Below are 23616 nucleotides of genomic sequence, written 5' to 3'. Positions count from 1 at the left end.
AGGAAGATTCTTGATTTCCTCTTCCATTTCTTCAGCGGAACATTAGTCATTAAGTAGCGTGTCATTTAACATCATGGCCTTGTAAGTTTCTACTTTTTCTTCCTGTTATTGACTTTGTTTTGTGACTTTTCACTTGGTGGGATTTATAGTGACTGTGCAGTGGAGACTGACATATACAGATGTGAGCATATGGTGTAGTATTCAATTCTACTTCCAGATCGAGGATGGACTCCCCGTGAAACTGTCAGATGTGTCTTGACAATGGGATGCAGAAATCTGCCATTGTCGATGCCTGCAATGATGGACTTATGACCTTTTATGGGAAACTATACTGTTGTAATAATATGGGAGAACTCAGTGGGGTAGGGGGTGGGAAAGATTAGGGGAGGAGGTAGGGGAAATCCCAGGATCTATGGAACTGTATCATAAAATAATAATATATAATAATAATAATAATTAAAAAGAAAAATATCCTACAGTAGGTTTTGAATATAGTAGGGAAACCCATTGCTTCTAATATGATTGATGCAATATGATTTATCAGTACCAAGTTATAGCAGACTAATCCTCCTGCAGTGCCAACATCCTATATGGGCACTAGTTTGGTTGCTCCGTTTAGATTCAATTTCCTGCTAATGCATCTTTGGAGGTGGTAGTTGATGGCTTAAGTACTTAGGTCCCATGTGGAGCATCCAGGTGAAATTCCAGACTCCTGGCCTCAGCTTGACCCAGTCTCAGCTATTATAGGCATTAGGGAAGCCAGCAGAAAATTGAAGTATTCTCTCTTTATTCCTTTCATTCAGATGAAAATAGAAAAAGTTCTTTGAAAGACAGATTTACAAAGAGAAAGAAGGATTATTCTTTCATCTACCAGTTTACTCCCCAATTTACCAACAATCATCCCAACAGGTAAATTTAAATGATAATTTCATGCAATATCTTTTTCCATCCCCTCATTTTCAAACTCTGTGTATGTCCTGAAAGCTAAATTGAGGCTCAAATAAACATCGCTTCACTTCAGCTTGTTTTTAGAATACATTTAGCTGTTCTGTATCTTTTTATTGTGTATTTACTGCATGTTTTCTTTAGAGATTACCACAATGTTACATACAACATATAATGATTTGAACAGCCTATTTTAAGTTGAAAACAGTTTAAATTGAATCATGTACGAGATTCTGTACTTTCTTTCATGATATGATTCCATAATTTTACCTCATCCTCTCATATTTTGATTGTTGATGTCAAAATTTACATTTATTTACACTGTGAATTCAGCAGCATAGTGTTTTAGTTATAGTTGCTTTAATATATTTAATTAACTTTTACAGTAGAATTGAAAGTTTGTGAATCACTGTTATCAACATCAGAGAATTCTAAATTTGACTATGTATTTGTAACCTTTCATTTTAGCTTGAGCAACTCCCTTTAGCATTTCATGTAAGGCAGGCTTAGAAGTGATGTACTTTTAAGCTTTTGCTGGATTACTCTTTTTCTTTAATTTCTAAAAGATAGACCATTGTGATAATATCTCTATTTATATTTTTTCTTTAAATATTTTGAACATATGATACTATTCTTTCCTGACCAGTAAAATTTCTCCAAAGATATGTTGCCTTCTGCTTCCTTTGTTATCTTGTATGTGATGAGTCATTTTCCTTTGTGACTTTCAATTTTGACAATTTAATTTTAGTGTGTAACTAAATTTGGGGATTCAACTTCTTTGGTGATTTTTGGGACATATTAATCTCAACATTCATTTCACATGTTTGGAATATTTTTACAACTATTTCCTTTATTTTTAAAGATATGTTATTTTTATTGGAAAGGCAGATTTAAAGAAAGAAGAAAAGACAAACAGAACGCACTTATGTCTGCTGGTTCACTTCCCAAGTGACCAAAATGTCCAGAACATAGCCTGTCCAAAACTGTGACACAAATTGGAGCACCCAGGACACAAATTGGTGCCTGTATGGAATCCTGGTGGGGGCCTGGTATGGTAGCGTAGTGGCTAAAATCCTTGCCTTGCACATGCCAGGATCCCACGTGGGCACTGGCCAATATACCAATGGCCCTGCTTTCCATCCAGCTCCCTACTTGTAGCCTGGGAAAGCAATCAATGATGGTGAGAGAACCAGAAGAAGCTCCTGGCTCCTGGCTTTGGATGGGTTAAGCTCTAACCATTGTGGCCACTTGTGTGAGTGATCCAGTAGATGAAAGATCTTTCTCTCTGTCTCTGCTTCTCTTTGTATATCTGACTTCCCAATAAAAAGTAAATAGTTTTTTTAAAAAATAAAAAGAATCAGAGACTCGCAAGATGGCCGACATAGGAGGAAGACTGTGAGAGAGCTCACAGACAGAGAGGGCTAGAACGCGACAAAAGCGTAAGTGGAGCAGCACAGAACTACAGGGAGAAGAACGTGAAGTTCCCTGGACAGTGTGGAGCCAAAAAAATCCACACAACTCGGAAGAGCAACCAGGGAAAAACAAAGCAAAGGACAGGGAAGACGACTTTCCGCTCCTGACCTGCTGAGTCACCTCTGAGGGCAGACGCTGAAAGCCGCCGAACCCACCCAAAGACCGACCTGAAGACGCTGTGGCCGTGAGGACCGGAGGTGATTGGGACCCGCTGGCATCTGCTCACCCTGGTCACCAGGACTCGCCAGGACCTGCCCCGCTGCGGACACCAGGACCCTGAATCACCGGGACCCGCCGGCATCTGCCCACCCTGGTCGCCAACCCCCGGGACCTGCACCAGCCGCAGCCTCCAGGCTCCATCGCGACCCGCGCGGAGACCAGCAACGGACGCAGCAGTCGGGAGACGCACTGGCGGCCAGGATTCCCACCAGAGGAAGAGGCAGACTGCAAGAACCTGAGGTTTGAGTGAGTTGGGTGGGGACAGTGGTGGGTTGGAGGCTTCGGGAGTTGGCCCCCCAGGGGCACGGACAGAGCCTGAACACAATTGGCCTCCCCGCCCCTCCCCCCCCCAGGCTCCAGCCTCTAGAGACACAGGGCGAGTGCCTTGAGACTGCCAAAACTGTGTCTGGGAGAAAGGCAAAAGGCACACTGGATACTCCCCTGTGCCTTTGCGGTGTGGCACTCAGCTGGGCGGTGCTATCCCACAGGAACCCAAGCACGCCTCTGGGCTGGGCAGTTCCCTGCTAGCGCAGGGGCGGTCGGTCCCCTGCAAGTGCTGGGGTGGGCGGACCTGCGCAGGAGGCGTTTCCAGAGAGCACCTGGAACACGCCCTATAGTCCCTTGCTCCGAGCCCTGTGATCCAGTAAACAGGGTGCGCGCACAGAGAGTGCCTTCACTCCCCCACGCCCTGTGGTAGCATACCTGTAGGGGACGAGCTGAGAGTGTGCTTTGAATCCGCTGGGCCCTGGAAGAGGCGCCCTGAGGTCCAGTGTTCTGGAGACGCACCAAAAGTGCCTTGAAAATTCCCACACCCTGCTACTCCACGCCTGCAGACTCCGATCTCTACAGGATAGTGCTTGGAGACCCCTCAGCACACTGGTGCCTAGGTCTCTCAAAAAAGAAACACTAACACAATGGGAAGAAATACCAGAAAAGGTAATGATCCAGATGAGAGTGCCAACACCCTACCAATAAAGGATCGAAAGCCAATGTCTATTTCGGAGATGCGAGATGAAGACATAGAAGATCTACCAGACAAGGAATTCAAAAAAATAATGTTAAAATATGTCAGAGACAATGAGAAGAATTGGGAGGACTTCAAGGAATTCAAGAACCACATAGCCTCAGAAATACAACAAATGAAAAGTAAAATCCTTGACTTAGAGCACAAAATTGAGAGCCTAACCAACAGAACAAATACAGCAGAAGAGAGGATCTCTGAAACGGAAGACACACAAAACGAACACACCCAGTTCATTAAACAGCTGGAGACAAGTCTGAACAAAGCCAATAAGACCATACAAGAAATGAAAGACAACCTCAGAAAATCAAATATTAGGATTATTGGCCTTCCTGAAGGAGCGGAAAAAGAATCAGGAATGCAAATGGTGCTCGACGAAATTATACAGGAAAACTTTCAAAACACTTGGAACATGAATCCAGCTCAAATCCAGGACGGTCAGAGGACTCCCAGCAGATATGACCCAAAGCGATCTTCACCCAGACATATGGTGCTCAAGTTCCACTCCAACGAAGACAAAGAAAGAATCCTGAGACAAGTACGAAGCAGAGAAAAGATCACATACCGGGGAAAACCAATCAGGATCACGGCTGACTTTTCTGAAGAGACCTTACAAGCAAGAAGAGAATGGACAAAGATCTTCCAAATCCTGAATCAGAACAACTGTCAACCAAGAATATTGTACCCAGCAAAGATCTCATTCGTATTTGAGAACGAAATCAAATACTTCCACAGCAAAGAGAAATTAGAAGAATATGCCAGCACAAAACCAGCTCTACAAAATCTCCTTAGAAATGCACTAATTCCAGAAAAAAAGGAGGTGAATCATAAGCAAAGATGGCAAACAGGAAGGTCTCCCCACTAAAGTCCACACAAGGAAGGGCAATAACACAGATATCAACACCCACAAAAACAAGTATGGCAGGGCAAAATCACAACCTCTCAATTTTAACTCTCAACACAAATGGCCTGAACTCACCAATCAAAAGGCATAGATTAACAGAATGGATTATCAAACAGCACCCAACTATCTGTTGCCTACAAGAGACACATCTAACCAGAAGAGATTCAAAGAAGCTGAAAGTGAAAGGTTGGAAACAGATATTTCATGCCAATGGACGAGAAAAAAAGGCTGGGGTAGCTGTCTTAATTTCAGATGATGTGGACTTCAATCTGACACACATCAAAAAGGACAGGGAAGGACATTATATATTGGTGAAGGGACTGATCCATCAGGAAGTAATTACCATTGTGAACATATATGCACCAAATTCAAACGCACCTAGCTACGTGAAGCAATTACTCACGGACTTAAGGGGAGACATAGATATGCACACAATAATAGTGGGTGATCTTAACACCCCACTAACAACTATAGACAGATCAACAAAACAAAAACTCAACAAAGAAACAACAGAACTCATACAAACAATAGAACAACTGGACTTGGTTGACATTTATAGAATTTTTTACCCTAAGGCCACAGATTATACATTTTTTTCAGCAGTACATGGCACCTTCTCCAGGATCGACCACATGATAGGACACAAAGCAAACCTAAATAACTTCAAAAAGATAGGAATCATACCATGTACCCTCTCAGACCACCACGGAATGAAGCTGGAAATCAGCAATTCAAAATGCCCCAGGAAATACAGAAACTCTTGGAGGCTGAACAATATGCTACTAAACGAACAATGGATCAGAGAAGAAATTAAAGATGAGATCAAAAAATGTATGGAAACCAATGAAAACTCTGACACAACATTCCAAAATTTGTGGGACACTGCCAAAGCAGTGCTACGGGGTAAACTCATCGCAATTGGAGCTCATGTCAAGGCCCAAGAGAGGCGCCAAATACAGGAACTAAACACACACCTCCAGGAACTGGAAAAACAACAGCAGAAGAGCCCCACACACAATAGGAAACAAGAAATCATCAAAACAAGGGAGGAAATCAACCAGATAGAAATAAAAAAAACCATACACAAAATCAATGAATCAAAAAGCTGGTTTTTTGAGAAGATAAACAAGATAGATACTCCACTGGCCCGACTGACAAAGAAAAAACAAGAGAAGGCAAGAATTAACAGCATCAAAGATGAAAAAGGCAACATAACAACAGACACCGCATCCATTAAGGCCATAATCAGAAATTACTACAAAGCACTGTACTCCAACAAATCAGAAGATCACCAAGAAATGGAAAAGTTCTTAGACTTCTACCACTTGCCAAAACTTAGCCCAGAGGCAACAAACGACCTGAACAAACCCATAACTGAAGTAGAGATTGAATCAGTGATTAAAGACCTCCCAACAAGGAAAAGCCCAGGCCCAGACGGCTTCACTCCAGAATTCTACAAAACATTCCGAACAGAGCTGACCCCAATCCTCTACAAACTCTTCAAAACAATAGAAAAAGAGGCAACCCTTCCAAACTCATTCTATGAAGCCAACATTACCTTAATCCCAAAACCAGACAGAGAACTAACAGAGAAGGAAAACTACAGACCTATCTCTTTGATGAACATTGATGCTAAGATTCTCAACAAAATCCTAGCCAACAGAATTCAAAAACACATCAGACAGATCATTCATCCAGATCAAGTAGGATTCATCCCTGGAATGCAGGGATGGTTCAACATTCGAAAATCTATAAATGTGATACACCACATCCAAAAACTGAAAAACAAGAATCACATGATAGTATCAATAGATGCGGAAAAAGCTTTCGACAAAATCCAACATCACTTCCTACTAAAAACCCTAACCAAGGTAGGCATAGATGGAAAAATCCACAACATAATTAAAGCAATATATGAAAAACCCAACGCCAGCATCATACTGAATGGAGAAAAGCTGGAACCCTTCCCACTGAGATCTGGAACAAGACAGGGATGTCCACTTTCTCCACTACTATTCAACATAGTCCTAGAGGTACTCGCTGAGGCCATAAGACAAGAAAAAGAAATCAGAGGAATCCAAATGGGAAACGAAGAAGTCAAGCTCTCACTATACGCAGATGATATGATTCTTTATGTAGAAGAGCCAAGAGACTCAATACAGAGACTGCTAGAACTTGTACGAGAGTTTGGTAGAGTGGCAGGGTACAAAATTAATGAACAAAAATCAACAGCCATAGTGTATGCGAACAGCCCCAAGATGGAAAAAGACTTAACCAGCAAGATACCATTCAAAATAACAGAGAAAAGTATGAAATATCTGGGAATAAATCTAACCAAAAATGTAGAAGACTTATTTGAAGAAAACTACAATCTGCTTAAAAAAGAAATTGAACAAGACCTCAAAAGATGGAGTAATATCCCATGCTCCTGGATAGGTAAAATCAATATCATTAAAATGTCTATACTGCCAAAAGCAATATATACATTCAACGCAATCCCAATCAAATTGCCCAAAACATTCTTCACAGATCTGGAAACAATGATCCAAAGGTTCATCTGGAAGCACAAAAAACCACGGATAGCTAGAACTATCCTGAAGAACAGGAAGTTAGCAGGGGGAATCACAGTTCCGGACCTCTGGACATACTATAGGGCAGTGGTTATCAAAACAGCGTGGTACTGGCACAAAGATAGAGAGGAAGATCAATGGAGCAGAATAGAAACGCCAGAAGGAAACCCACACAGATACAGCCAAATAATCTTTGACAAAAAGACAAACGACAACCCAGGCAAATGGGAAGGTCTGTTCAATAAATGCTGCTGGGACAACTGGTTGATAGCCTGCAGAAACAAAAAAATAGATCCACATCTCTCACCATACACTAAGATCAGATCTAAATGGATAACAGATCTAAACCTACATCCAGAAACCTTCAAACTTTTGGAAGAAAATGTTGGAAACACACTGCAACACTTAGGGGTAGGCCCTCACTTCCTAAAAAAGACTCCAGATGCAGTAGAAATCAAGACCAAAATAAACAATTGGGACCTCATCAAACTAAGAAGCTTCTGTACAGCTAGAGAAACAATCAACAAAGTAAAAAGGCAACCCACAGAATGGGAGAAGATCTTCGCACACGACATAGGTGATAGAGGGCTAATATCCAGAATATACAAAGAGCTACAAAACAACCAAAATGTCAAAACAAACAAGCCACTCAAGAAATGGGCACGGGAAATGGGCAGACACTTCACAAAGGAACAAACCCAAATGGCAAATAAACATATGAAAAAATGCTCAAGTTCCCTGGCAATAAGGGAAATCCAAATTAAAACATCAATGAGGTACCACCTAACACCAGTAAGACTGGCCCACATGAATAAAAGCACCAACGACACTTGTTGGCGAGGTTGCGGGGAAAAGGGAACCCTACTCCACTGCTGGTGGGGCTGCAGGCTGGTACAGCCTCTATGGAAATCAGTATGGAGAATATTCAAACAACTCAAATTCAACATACCGTATGATCCAGCAATAGCACTCCTAGGAATATATCCAGAACACTTGTTCTATGAGAAACCAACATGTACTCCTATGTTCATAGCAGCACAATCAGTAATTGCAAAAACATGGAAACAACCAAAATGCCCATCAACAGAGGATTGGATAAGAAAGCTATGGTTCATCTACTCCATGGAATACTACTCAGCTATTAAAAAAAACAAAATGCAGTTCTTTGTGGCCAAATGGGCCAAACTGGAAACCATAATGCTAAGGGAAATGAGCCAATCCCAAAAGGTTAAATACCACATGTTTGCCTTAATTTAAGATGATATGATGTTATGTATAACATGTTATGTTTTGAATGTTATATGTTGTGTATAAACTAAAATTGAAGTATAGGTGAGGTGGTCACAGAAGGTGGCTGGGAACCCGCATTTACTTTTAACATATTGGTTACTCATTACTATGTCAATTAATTCCATAATGATGTACATTTTTGCTGATGGTATGTTGGAGCTTTCAATTGACTGGGATGATACTCTGCTGGCTCTGTCATCAGACCAGAGAGGGTATACCTAAGAAACCGTTGAACTTGACGGGACAATAAGATGCTGGACTCTATGTTTGGTATACGCTTGCAATGGGGAAATCTCAACTGAACTTGAGCTGTGGTTATGCAATAAGGTGGAGGAATCCACCATGGTGGGAGGGTTTGGGGAGGGGTGGGGAGAACCCAAGTATCTATGTAACTGTGTCACATAATACAATGTAATTACTGAAGTTAAATAATAAATAATTAAAAAAAAAAAAAAAAAAAGAACAGAAAAAAAAAAAAAAAAAAAAAAGAACAGAAAAAAAAAAAAAAAAAAAATCTCCAATTATTAGCAAGGCTGCTTTTCCCCCATAAGATTGACAACTATGTTTTCCTGTTATGAGGTATGTGTGCACCTTCACTGACCTTTCAGCTATCAGTCCCATCGTGTTTTGTATTACTCAGAATAAACTCTCTGTATCCTGATGACGATAAAAAAAAAAAAAATAAAAAATAAAAAATAAAAAAATAAAAAGAATCCCAGTAGATGCAAGGCGAAATGAGGATTTAGCCATTGAGCCATCACACCGGGACCTTTCAATTTTTTCTTTAAATGCACTTTATGCCCCATTCTCTTTGTCTTCTAATTTAATTTTTATAATTCATATTGATTCAGTTGGCAATACTCCATAAGTTCCATAGGCCTTCTTCAATTTGTCAGTATTTATTTCTGTATTTTTGTGCTATTCTATGTGAATAATTGCAAATGATCAGTCTTCCTGTTCATTGATTCTTTATCCTGCTTGACTGACTCATCAAGCCATCTATTGAAGTGCTCCAAGCAATTTTTCAGTTTAATACTTGTGTTCTTCAGCTTTAGGATTTCTGCTTAGTTTTTTAAAATTGTTTCAGTTTCCTTTTTGAGAATCTCATTTTATTCATAAGTTCTTTTCCTAATTTTGTTTTGCTTTCTGTGTTTTATTGAAGTTCACTGAATTTCTTCAAGAGGATTATTTTCTTCAAGTTCACTGAATTTCTTCAAGAGGATTATTTTCTTTGTCATTTCTTTGGGGCTAGCTATTGGAGCTTAATTGATTTTTTTCATAGTGTCGTTTCCTAATGCTTTGTGATCCTTGTTTGTTTTCGTTAGTATCTGTGCACTTGAGAAGGCATTTCTTCGCTTTTACAGATTCACTTAATCCGGAAAAGACCTTCATCATCAGCCCAGCCTTGGTTTCTACATGGGCCACAGAGTAGCAACTGCAGGGATAGAGGGCTGCTTATTACAATCCATAGTCCTGAAAGGCCTCTTTTATACCTTGAAGTTAGTTGAATCCAGTAGGTGTTTGCAGTTGATGGGTATGTTGGCTGAGTTTTATAGAAAGATCACTGGCTGTACTCACATTTGTCTCTGACTGAGTTGTTACAGCATTGTCTGGCCAAATGGTACTCAGTTTTTGGCCTCATAGTTGGACTGAACTACATGCTGGTTCTACACTTATCCCTGGTTTAGTGGAACTCCAACCTATGCATCCTAGACAGGCTGAGTTTCACAGTTAATTGTGGCCAAAAACTAGGCTCTATAATCAGGCAGAGCAGCAAGCTGTGTTTCACAGTTAAGCATGATAAATGGATGGACTCCCTTGTATATGTAGAGCTTCTGTCTGTGTTCCACAGCCATTCCGGTTTGGTATTGAACTCCTAGGTTGGAAACGTGCAAATTTTGCCTAGAGTTTGGGGTAAGACTACAAGCTGTGTTCTGCATTTAAGTGTAGTTATTAGCTGGATTTATTGCCCTAGTAGTGCCACTGGATATGCTCTGCAATCTAGCAGGGCCTTCATGGTTATCTGGGTCTGAAGGTGGGGCTACACAGCTGGATGGGACCATGGGCTGGACACCATGACCAGCTAGAATTGTTGCCCTACCTCCTCAGTCAATCAGGGCCATATATATGCCTCATCACTGAGTTAAGTTACTGACTTAGTTCCTTTCCCTAGTGGAGCAATAGGTTGGATTTCATGGCTGGGTAGGGTCCTTGTCAGGTCTTTGTGGTGAGGTGAGGATAGCTGCTATATTCTGAATTTTTCTGGCTTGTCATCTTGCTCAGACAAAACTGCAGGACACAAACTAGGGATACCTGCAGGCTATTGCCTGGCCAAACAGTGTCCATGATAGGCAGAACCAGTGATTGAGCTATTTGGTTGAACAATGACAATGTCAGCAGTGATGAAATGACGACACCTCCAAGATTCATGTGTTAATTCCTGTGAACACTGCTTTCTTCAATCCTGAGCAACTCCAGGAGGTAGAGCAATGTCTGCTGCCATAGTTGTCCATGAGGCAAGACAAAAATAGGTCCCTGCAAAATATTTCAGAACAAGCAGGAAGCTGGATATCTCCCTCAGGCTATTTCTGTTTCCGCTTAAGTAAATGTGGACCCAGGGAAACTCTGATAGGTTGAGGGAGGCACAATAGAGTTAGAGTCAAAACTGGCTCCTACCCTCCAATTGCAGCTTTTCTATGGTTCCACAGTTCATGGGGGGCTTTGGTCTCAGTTTCTGCAAGTTTCACAGAGGCACTCCATCTGGGGACAGTTTCTAGCTAGTTTTTCTATGAGGGAAGCTGAGCACCTTCTCATTTTCCATTGTCTCGTTAAAGTCATTCGCATTGGGCTTTTTCTCCATGGTTTATTTTGTATTAAGGAGGTTTGCAACTCCATCAACTTTCCTTGCTAAGAATTAATAAGTGTAAATTACATTGTCCCAATGTAAAAAATTATGATTAAAAACATTTCAACTTTCTGAAGGAAAAGATCAAGTTATGTTGTCTCTAGCATTTGCTGTCCACAGGGAAATCGACTGTGACAGCAGGGCAGTGTTCAATGCTGTAATTTCTAAGCTGCTGAATTGGGCTGATGTGAAATATTATCATACTACAAGTTGTTGGTTCACAAAAAAAAAAAAAGAGAGAGAAGCAAAAGGCAGGATAGAGGGGAAAAAAGAAAGAAAAAATTTGTACAGAATGAAATCATACAGAGAATCAGAATGACATGATGCCAGAATCAAATGATATGATGGCATTGATTTAGTTAATGGTCAGTGATTTGTAGGCACAAGGACTTCTAACCTTTAAACATTGAAAAGGCCCAAGATTAATGTTCCCAATATTACTTATGTACTCAGCAACCTGCTCTGGCATAGCCAACCTAGTCTTGGCTCTCTCTGTTCCTTCCTCCTACTCCAGCCTCCAGACATTTCTAACAGACCCCCATGCCAGCAATAGCCACCTACTAACCATCTGCCAAAGCTGCCTTCCTGCCTTCATTCATTTGAAAAATTGTCTTAAATCCCACCCATCAAAAAGCCTACCCCAATTTTGTGGGCAGGATCATTAGAGTCAGATTCAAGACTGTAATGATATTTTAAAGGTTTTTTTAAAATTTTTAACTCTTTAAATCTGTCCTGTAATATTATAAGGTATTATTGTACCCAGTTTGAAGGATTTTGAAGTTAGGAATGTTAAGTGGCGCTTGGATAGCATAGCACAGATTTGGAACTCAAAAATAAATCTTACAATTGCTGCTGATTAAGTTTTTTAAGATTTATTTATTTTTATTGGAAAGGCAGATATACAGAGAGGAGAGAGAGAGGGGAAGATCTTCCGTCCAATGGTTCACTCCCCAAGCGGCCAAAACGGCTGGAGCTGAGCCAATCTGATGCCAGAAGCCAGGAGCTCTTCTGGGTCTCCACACAAGTGCAGGGTACAAAGGCTTTGGGCTGACCCCCTAACTGCTTTCCCAGGCCACAAGCAGGGAGCTGGATGGGAAGCAGGGCCACCGGGATTAGAACCGGCGCCCATATGGGATCCCAGTGCATGCAAGGCGAGGACTTTAACCACTATGCTATCGCACTGGGCCCACTGATTAAGACTTTTTTTTAAATAGCAAAAGGATACAAAAGTGTCTCAAAAATTTTATGGAAAATATAATTAAAGAATAAGTTTATTTCATGCAAGAAAATTTTTGAAATCTGTGTGTAGTTTTTATAATTATACATTTTCTATGAACCTTCTGTATTATCTTTTTTATGTATTCCATTGTTAGGAATATAAGGACTATTCAAACAATTAGGCAAATGCCTAAAGACATTATTAATATTAAGCTTATTCATCTACAAAGCTAATGGATTTTATAGAATAGTGAACTAGAAGCAAAAAAAGGCTTTCTCTGAATGAATGGCACAGACATTATATTCTTTCAAGCAACAGACTATTCTTTAGTGTTTCCGTTTGGAAAAAAAATACAATAAAAAACTGAATGAAGTCTGGACAGATTTGCAGACAGTGACATGCCTGTAGCATACAAGGGATGCATGTACAATGCCCTCGAGGTAAGAATGAGCACATGGGAAATCCCACAGTGAATGCCCCAACAAAAAGCATCAAATATTTATCAAAATTTCAGCAAAGTCATTGTCCTGCTTTCACCAGCTATTCATGTCTCATGTATTGCAGGCAATAGCTAAGATTCAAGAGTTAAACAAATGAGCTACACTCAATGTTTTCCAGGTTCTCCTCCCTACCAGCTCTCCCCAGATTTTCTGCTATAAGGAGCTGTTAACGTGCATTGTTGCCTTGATGTGTTTGCTGGGGTTGTCTTATTTCCTTCATTCTGGCTCTCAGTGGCATTCTCGGTATACCAGAAAGCTGATATTCTGTCATCTCTGGAAGGTACATATCAAAATTACTACAAAGCCACTGACATTATTGCATAAGCCTTTTGTGAATAGTCCCTCTCTCTCCTTGTGCTGGAATGAAGGTACCTTGAAGAGCACAGACTGGCTCAGGGGAACATTGCAGTTGCCCCCTATTGCCACATATCACTTCAATCAATTCTGTGAAAGGTAAAATTTCACTTTTCTAACAATAACACAGCTGTGTGTCATCAACCACTGGCGTGGTGACTCCTCTGCCACAGGGATTCAGTCACATGGTTTAAGATCAAATACAAATTTATGTTGATGCACTTCTTATTAATATTGATCAGATTATAGAAATCTCAGCCACAGTTGAAAATTTCATGAAGGAATATAAGTGTTAAATTTAAGTGGAACAACATGTAATAGTGATAAAAAGAGGTATTGTCAGACTGCAGAAATGGCATAATTGAGACCATACCTCCACAAAATCATTTACTGCTTAAATCATATTTTCTAGGACTGTGGAAATCAACCAGAGGCTTTTAACTCTGCAGAACATTGATTCAACAAAAACTTCAGTCCTTGGTAAGAATATAAAGGTTTGGCATTATAAATTGGTAATAATGTCCACCACTCTCTGCAGTTTTACAATATCCTTGGAAACCAATAACCTTGCAACCACAATAGCTATAAAAACCAACATGAATGTGCTCCACACCTAGACACAAAAAGCTAAACAACCGAAGATAAACAAGCCAAAACGTAAAAGGGATCTTCAAAGAGATTAATAGGTAATTTCGCTTTAAAAAATGAAATCTAGAAAGTAGTAGGATGCCATCCTTAAAATACTAAAATATACTGTTTTCACCTATGAATTCTATATGTAAAATCAGACATATTCATGTAAAGAGAAACAAAAATTAGTCACTAGCAGACCTCCTCTATTAAAAAGATACTGAAGGGAATCCTTCATGCTGATTTGAAAGGGACACTACAAGTCAACACAAATCAATACTATCAAGAAAGTTAAATGACAACCCATAAAATGTGAGGAAATATTCACAAATATGTTAACAGCCCTATCCAGAACACACAAAGAACTCATCAGATTAGTAATAAAATGGAAATGAAAATTGGAAATGATCCAAGGTTAGAAAAAGCCCTTTCTCCTGTGAAGATGTGCAAATGACCAATAAGTACATGAAAAGATGGCTAATACTTTGAGTCCTTAGGGAAATATGTACCAGAAGCATGGAGAGTTACTGCTTCACACCCACGGAGATGGATAGACTCAAAAGATAAACAATAGGGAATGTGGATGATGAGTTGGAAAAAGACAAAACCTTCTACATCAGTAGTGAGAATGTAAAAATGGTACAGCCACTGTAAGAAAAATTTGGCAGTTTCTTAAAAATGTTAAGTGTTGCCATGTGAACCAGTAATTCTACTCCTAGGTATATACTCCAGTGAAATAATACACCAACAGAAAAACCTTGCACGTTGATGCTCATGAAGCTATTTTTATATTGTAGCTGAAAAATGGGAAGGATGGACTGGACAAAGCATCACCACAGGCTCCTGTTGTTTTAGATCACTGCTAATGAGGTGTCGGAAAGAAGCAGCAGAAAATGGTACAAATATCTGGGCTCCTGCACCTACATGGAAGAGCTCTGGCCTAGCTCTGTGCTTGCCATTGCAGTGAACTATGGAGTGGAACATCAGCTAGATTTCTCTTTCTCTCTCTCTCTCTCTCTCTCTCTCTCTCTCTCTCCCTCTGACTTTGCAAATAAATAAATATTTTTAAAAGAAGGGAAAAAATTGGAAGAATTCAAGCAATTAGCAAATGAAAACTGCATAAGTAATAGATTTTGCATCCAAGGGTTTAGATATTATTTAGCTTAAGAGTGGGGAAGGGCCAGATCGCACTGACTATTCCGACTGGTGCAAGCAAAAATTAGAGTGGGTGAGGGTTGGTTGGGCTTTGCCACATCATCAGATGGCGAGGCTGGCACTAGGGGCTAATTCAGTTAAGTTAAATGCCAGAACCACCTGGAGAGTGCACAATCCAGAAGTTGAAGTGGCCTAGTAGGGAAATAGTGGGCACCTATCTCGTGGGTAACCACTCCCACTAGAGAGCATGAAAGCCAGGACAGGGGCAGGGGTGGCTAGACAGAAAGGCACCTGCCAGTATGTGTGTGAACTGGATAGTAGGTTGGCTGGGTTGAACTAGGCTTCAATGGCCAGAGCTAAAGGGGATGTGGGACAGACTGAACAAGCCTGCGGTACATACTGGCAAGCATGGGAACCAGGGAAGGGAGCAGGCCTGGTGGGGGTTGTGGGGAGTCGTCCCAACTAGGCTGAAGCTCCCACTGATTTGCATGAGGACTGAGTATGAAGTGAGTAGCATTGAGCTGGACTACAACACCTATTGATTCAAGTAGATGACAGGGCTGAAAACAGAACTGACCCGGCAATTGCAACCACCATCATGTGCATAAGCTGATTGGAGCGACGGACTGTGCCAGACCCAGTACTGGCAAATTCACACAAAAATCAGGTTTGGGATCATCTCAGATGAAGTTTCTTTGGAGATCCCTGCAACTGAACTGCTGATCTCAGAACCCCAACCATGAAGACACTATGCCAGCCAGTGGATTCTGAATAGGTTTCATCGTGATTGGAACGGCAAGATTGGCAGCAATTCAGAACTGTTGAACTATCAAAACTGCTTGAGCAGGACCTTCAGAGTGTGCCTCACATCGGGGACATGGGATGGGTAGCAGACTGTGTGGGGCTTTTCCCTTTGTTTCTCCCCTGACCCCAGATACAGGGGGAAAAATCATATTAGTGTGGAAACAATGGTATTACCCACTTTCCTGTAGCCCTTGACCCTTTGTACCCTAATCAACTAAGTAAGATCATTTTTAAAAATTAATTAATTAAAAAATTAAAAAGATATTATCTAGCTTTTAAAAAAAGGAAGTGATGATACATGCTAAAATAGATTAATCTTAAAAAACATGTTCAGTGATGGAAGTCAGGCATGAAAGACTTCATGTCAAATGATTTCATTAGTATGAAAGGTTCAGAATAGCCAAATTGGTGCAGACATAAAGTAAATTAAATACTTCCTATGTCTGGGGGTAAAAAATACAAGAGTTCCTAGTGATTACAGGTTTATCTTTTAGGGTGACTAAAATGTTTTGAAACTACAGCTATGAATATAGAAACACTGAGCTGTACATTTTCAATAAATGAGAGCTGCTCCAGTAAGTGAACTGTATTTCAATAAAGTTCCTTCAATGAAAAGAGAGAAGTGAAGAAAATTCCTGCAAATCTACAGTCACATTGTATAATATGCAAAGAGGAACTGAGAAATTTTTAATTAAAAGGTTTTAAATACTATATATGGCAGGATTAGGTACCATGATTTAGAGCATACTAATCATTTAACAAAAACTAAAATTTACCTATTTTTACTACATCCTGTAAAACGTGACTCTGTAAAATCAGATACATGTAGAAAGCAATTTTCAAAATGAGTCAATAGTAGCCTTGTTTTTCAGAACTGGTTGTAAGAAAATAATGTTATTTTGGTTAACAAAGAAGAAAAAGGATGGGCATTTGTTGAATTGTCTCCTACATCAGAATGCCTGCTTTGAATTCTGGTTGCTCTGCTTCTGATCCAGCTACCAGCAAATGTACACACTGAAAGGCAGCAGGCAATGATTCAAGTACTTGGATCCCTACCACTGAAACCTGGCTTGAGTTGCAGGCCCCTGGTTTCAATCTGGTCAAGCCCTGGTGATTGAAGGCATTCAGAAAGTGAATTAATAGATGTAATCTCTCTCTCTCCCTCTGTATCTTGCTATTTCCATCTCTCTATCAAATGAAGTAAAAACAGAAAAAAAGGAGAAAGCTAAAGTTAAAAGTAGACTTATTGCAGCATAATTTATCATAATTCATCTAAAGTTCCAATAATACCAAAATGTTTCATTTGCCTGGAATATTAATCAATAAAACTTGGTACTTGTGTGATAGTATTGAATGTGAAAGAGATACTACAAAAGCGGTGAGGTATATAAGCATACATTTATTAAGTATTTCAGGTACTACACTAAGTAGTGGTTCATTTAATTGCACAATAACTCCTTGAGGCAAGGATTACTGAAGAACTTTAGGCACACAAAGATCAAGTAAGATGTCATCTCACCATGCTTTTAATGCCTACGATATCATTTGAATCTTAATCATTTGACTCCTGAGACTACACTGTAGCCATCAGCTTTACCGTTTTGCCATCACAGCAAAGCATTCTGTGCTTTTTAACATGTATTTATTTATCACTTAAGGCAAATTTACATACATGAAAGACAGAGAGAGGTCTTCAATCCACTAGTTCACTACCCAAATGGCTGCAATGGCCAGAGCTGAGCTGACTCAAAGCCAGGAGTCAGAAGCCTCTTTCTGGTCTCCCACATGGTGACAGAGTCCCAAAGACTTGAGACATCCTCCACTGCTTTCCTATGTCATTAACAGGGAGCTGGATCAGAAGTGGATCAGCTGGGATACGAACCAGCTCATATGGGATACCAGCAACACAAGGCAGAGAATTAGTTCAATGTGCCTCTGTGCAGGCCCCTGAGAATTCTGTATAAGTTGAGTGGATGTGCAAAAATGTATGGCTACAAACAAGTACTGGAGTAAGCATTCAAAAATGGCAAAATTTGCTGGTATGATAACCAATAAACTATTCCACTCTTTTAAATCTTCTAAAATCCATATAATTATTTACCTTCATATAGATAAAAAGCAAATGAGAAACCAAAATCATTTAGTTACGTTGTTGCTATGTCCCTGAATTCCCTTAGGATCAAAGATTCCATTATAACCAAGAATATTTATTCCAGCTACAAAGACAAAGCAACAACAAAAAAAACATTCTTCACCCCATGTTAGGAAATGTACAAACACATCCTACCTTAGCAGATAAAACATAGCCATAGCAATTTTACCTTGAATATATCTGCACTGTTGGGGTTAAACAGCTGATGTTTCCCAGATCCCAAAATAATAGGACCCGAACATCTCATTTCTCCATAGACGTAAATAGACACTGTTGCCGTGGTGCCGGCATTTTCAAAATCTCCAGTAACAACAGTTACCTTCCAGTCTCCTTCTGCAAAAGAAACAAGCAAATCAATGTAGAATTATGGAAGGAAAGCATATTGAAAATAGAGAGAATCAGTAATTCCCTTGTTGCACTTCATTATTAAACAAACAATTTATGAAATCAAAAAGTAATTACTTCTTGTAGACATTCTTTCTGGAAACTAGCAATCAAAAAAGTTTTGAAAATAACAGCCACTTAAATATGGAGCAAAAAGGGCTTTGGAGAATACTGATTTGTTTGTTTTTAAACTTATTTTTATTATTATCACTCTATGATACAGTTCCATAGGCCTGGGATTTCCCTTATCCCCTTCCTCTCCCCTCACTGAGTTCTCCTTTATCATTGCTATAGTATAGTTCTTCATACAAAGTCATATGTCCATCATTGCGGGCATGGACAATGGCAGAGAGTCCAGCATCCTATTGTCAAGATAAAGTAAACAGTTTCAGTGGGAGTTCATCTTTGTACTGTGTTGTATCTTCACATCTGGATATGATAATCTCCTTTACACAGTTATTATACACCCCTTTAAATGAAAAGCCACAATACAAAATCAACAACAGGAAGGAAAATAAAAATTTGCAATGCCATCAAGTTAAATAATAAGCTGCTACATATGATAGTCTCCATTACAGAGTTACTATACATCCACTTCAATGAAAAACTGCAAAACTTAATAAACAGCAGGAAGAAAAAAGAAACTAACACCATGAACTTAAATCACATGCTACTGAATATCTAATGTGTCACTGAAGAAATAAAAAAGAAAATCAAGAACCTTCTTGAAGAAAACGATGCTACTGTATAATCTATGAGTCACTGAAGAATTTGATCAGAAGAAAGTGTTTTGAAGAGATGAAACTAACAAAAAAAATCAAAATCCATGAGATATAGCTTCTGCTGATCTCCCAACAGGATTGACCAAAAGCGATCTTCACCACCACACATGATCATCAAGCTCTTTTCAGTTGAACATAAGGAAAAGATCCTTAAATGTGCAAGTGAAAAAAATCAACTGACATATAAAGGAATGCCAATTAAACTCAAAAGAGAACTCTCATGGGAAACCCTACAGGCAAGAAGAGAATGGAGTGACATATTCCAGATTCTAAAAGAAAAAAATTGTCGGCCTAGGATAACATACTCAGCAAGGTTTTCCTTTGTCTTTGAAAATGAAATAAAATTCTTCCAGTCAAGAAAAGTTCAAAGAATATGCCTCTTCCAAACCTGCCCTACAAATGATACTTCAAGATGTTCTCTTCACAGAGAAAAGGAATAGCACCCACCAAAACCAAAGGCAAATGTGAAGAACATCCCAGTAAAATGACAACAGAAGATTCAATCAATGAACAACCCATTTCTAACATGGCAGAACCAAATTACCACCTATTTGTATTAACCCTAAATGTAAATGGCTTAAATTCATCAATCAAACATCATAGATTAGTAGGCTGGATTAAAAAAGGAAACCTATTTATTTGTTGCCTACAAGAGACACATTCCACCAACAAAGATCAGAGAAGACTGAACATTTGAGCAAGTCCTCTGGGTAGGAGGCATTGAGCACCATGCGTTTGACTCAAAGTTTCAAGAATGCATCGAGGCACATCTGACAAATCTTCTGGTAGGAATGGAAGACAAGTGGATAATCTGACCTTGAGGCACTACCCAGACTACAGAATAGTCTTGTCTAACTGGGGTTAATGACACAATTGCTGGTCCTAGCGAAAGAGTGACAAAGATGAGGAAAACCTGAAAACAAAGTAAAGAAGGCCAAAAAAGGTTTTTTATGAAAATTGCTGGGGTATATTTTGAGTTCGTATGAGCCAATATGTCAGGGGTAAATTTTACACAAGGGAAATAGATCCTAGCAAAAGGAGCTGCACTTAGGGCAGTGAAGACAAAAAGAAAAAAAAGATGGATTTGAAATCCAGAAGAACAACACAGCAGATACACCGAGATCTTTGAGATTCTTGCCATGGTGACACTAGTACCACAGAGGAGGAAACAAACAGAGTGTGACAGAAAACATCTTTTTGCAACAGCTATGGGTCATTCTGCCATTTGTTTAGCAGGATGGACCAATGAAGATGGTATTCACTTGAGCACATTGTGTATTTCTCTGCAAACTGCTGTCAGTAGGGAGGCCACAGCAAACCTCAGTAGCGCTCAGTCACAGCACATGGCTAAATACAGCAAAGGTGCAAGAACTGCATGGAGCATGCAGCAACCCCTGGAGTGTGGGAGCAAGCTGAAGGAGTCTTTATTATGATTTTCAAAGCTCCCATAGGCAGCTTAGTATTTTCCAGATTTCCAAAATGTGCTCAAGACCTATCACTGCCATACTGACCACCTAACTTCTCAGTAACTTCTCCACTATGAAGTTTCTCTTTTTTTCTTGGTAATACACTAAGCTACACCCTTTTCTCTACCCCCGATAAATCCACAAACACCACTTAAAGATCTCTAATAAGTTTGAAAACATGTGCATCAAGTAAATCTTTGCATACTGTTGTATTTCTTATAATGATGGACCCAAATGCACAGGGCAGCAGAGCGAGGAATGCCCTCTTCCACTGCTACCCTGCAGCTGGTTTGCTTTGAGGAACTTCACTTCCTGTGAGAAAACAGGAAACATATCAATTCCAAATGACACTCCTGTAAGAATCCTATAGGATATTAATTCCTACAGAAAACATCACATCTGTGCTTTGATACACTATTGAAGAAGTTAAATGATTTGCCCCCTTTTGTACGTCTTTCCTGTCCCATTCTCTTTTTCCTTTATGTGCCATCTAAGCCTGACCTCAGGTGATCATGGCAGACAGACAGGAAGGAGTTTGTGGGTAGATGTGGTTCTTATTTTTTAAAGCAGAGACAAACGGCCCGTGACCACTGACTCACACATGCTTCTGCATTCCTCCTTTTTGGAGTTAACAGTCACCATGACATAGAGTTAAGGATGGAAAAGCTAGTGACATGTCCTCATCACATATTTGTGTTGACTTTTAAGTTTCCTTAAGTGTATTTTTGTCTTCCATTACAGTAATAAACTAAGTCCTTCCCCATATTTTCTACAATATATTTTTAAAACCTTAATTTTTCAGAATTTCTTACTATCTAAACTATGAAATAGTTAAGAAATAACAGAGGAACATTTTAATGTACTGTAATTAAAATTTTCTCTGCGCAGTGCAATGGTGTGGCAAGCTAATCTTCCATTTGCTAGCACTAGCATCCCAAGTGGGCTCTGGTTCTTCTATAAGCTGACTCCACTTCCAACTTAGCTCCCTGTTCATGGCCTGGGAAAGCAGTGGAGGACGGCTCAAGGCCTTAGGCCCCTACCCTTATGTGGGCGACTTGGAGAAAGGCCCTGGCTCCCAGATTTGGTCCGGCCCAGCTCTATCTGTGGTGGCCATTTGGGGCATGAACCAGTGGATGCAGGCCTCTCTGTCTCTTCTCTCTCTGTAACTCTGACTTTCAAGCAAAACAACAAAATAAATAAATCTTTTTAAAAGGTGTTTCTCTGTGCTGTTGGTTTGTCAATGTGGAAATGATGTGTGCAATCAAGTTTTCATTGCTTTAAATGTACAGAATAACAAGTATTCTCCTATACATGTTTTCTTCTACAAAGCTTTCTTAGCAAAAAAATTAGAAAATAACAGAAGTATACGAGTTCAGATCTTTTGTTTATGCATACTTTTTCCTACATCTAATTTCTATTCAACTTTAAGAACTTGTTTGTAAATATATTGTCATATGAAGATGGTGTGGTAGCTTAGTATTGTAAGCCTCTGCCTGTGGTGCCAACATCCCAAATGGGCTCTGTGGTCCCAGCTATTCCACTTCTTTTTTTATATTATTTTTATTATTTTCCATGACACTGTTTTATAAGTACAGGGATTCCCCACTCACTCTGCCCTTTCTCCCTACTCAATTCCCCCTCCCTCCCAGCATTTTCCTCCATCGTATTACAGTGGATAGTCCTTTAGTAACAGTAACAGGTTTAACATTCTGCTATTTAAATATAACATAGAATTGTGTGTATAAATAATGGTATAAAATCTAGTAACAAATTGTCAAAGTATATTTAACTGTTTCACAGGACATTCTCCATTTATTCAGGAGTAGAGATGATTACTATAACATACTTTCTTTACTGGTATGCTAGTCTTCATTATACAATGCATGAGGACATATATACATTTATTCACCCATACATATATTGATCTTGTATTTTGCATAAGTTTGTGTTATTTCAGAGATATTTTTCCTTTGGGGATTGGCTTATTTCACCAAGCATTCTGGTTTCTAGTTGGAATCATTTTGTTGCAAATGGTAGGAGTTCATTGTTTTTAATGTCTGTATAATCTTCCATGGAATCGATGTACCCGTTTCTTTATCCATTCTTCTTTTTATGGACACCTGAATTGCTTGCCTTCACTATTGTGGATTGTGTCATTATTAATGTAGGGTTGCGTGCTATTTTCTCATATGCAGATGTCACTTTCTTAGGTTGGATTCCCAGGAGTGGGATAGCTGGATTATATGGCTGATCAAGTCTCGGTCTTCTGAGCACTCTCTATATTTACTACCCTAGTGGCTTCGTAGCCTACATTCCCACCAACAATGGGATAGGGTACCTTTTTCCCTACATTCATGCCACCACACGTTATTAGTAGATTTGTGAATGTAGGTTATTCTCACTGGAATAAGGTAGAACCTCAAGATGGATTCTGTTTGCATTTCCCTATTAGCTAGGGAAGCTGAGCATTTTTTTTCGTATGTCTATTAGCCATTTGAATTTGTTCTTTTGAAAAATGTCTGTTCATTTCCATCACCCATTTCTTAAGAAGGTTGTTTGTTCTGCTCTTGTTGAGTTTCTAAGTGCTTTATCAATGCTGATATTAGTCCCCTGTCTGTTGTGTTGTGTGCAAAGTCTGCTCCTTTCTGAACCAGCTCCCTGCTTACAGCCTAGGAACACAATACAGGATGGATCAAGTCTGGCACCTATGTGGGAAACCCAGAAGAATTTCCTGACTACTAGGTTCAAATCAGCTCCATTTTGGCTTTTGTTGACATCTGGGGAGTGAACCAATGGTTGGTTCAAATCAGCTCCATTTTGGCTTTTGTTGACATCTGGGGAGT

At 39.6% G+C, this 23616-nt stretch overlaps 1 protein-coding gene across 1 annotated transcript in view; it reads right to left on the bottom strand.

The window, feature by feature from the left end:
• Positions 1-23616, bottom strand: part of RP1 (RP1 axonemal microtubule associated) — a 280642-nt gene that overhangs the window by 52522 nt on the left and 204504 nt on the right. The window contains exon 25 of the mRNA XM_058668634.1: positions 18311-18474. Within this exon, the coding sequence (XP_058524617.1) occupies positions 18311-18474 (164 nt within the window). The remainder of the gene's footprint in view (positions 1-18310; positions 18475-23616) is intronic.

Source organism: Ochotona princeps, chromosome 9, assembly GCF_030435755.1.
Source record: "Ochotona princeps isolate mOchPri1 chromosome 9, mOchPri1.hap1, whole genome shotgun sequence".
Taxonomy (NCBI): domain Eukaryota; kingdom Metazoa; phylum Chordata; class Mammalia; order Lagomorpha; family Ochotonidae; genus Ochotona; species Ochotona princeps.
Note: the sequence above shows the minus strand (reverse complement) of the source record. Positions and strands in the feature narration are given on the sequence as shown.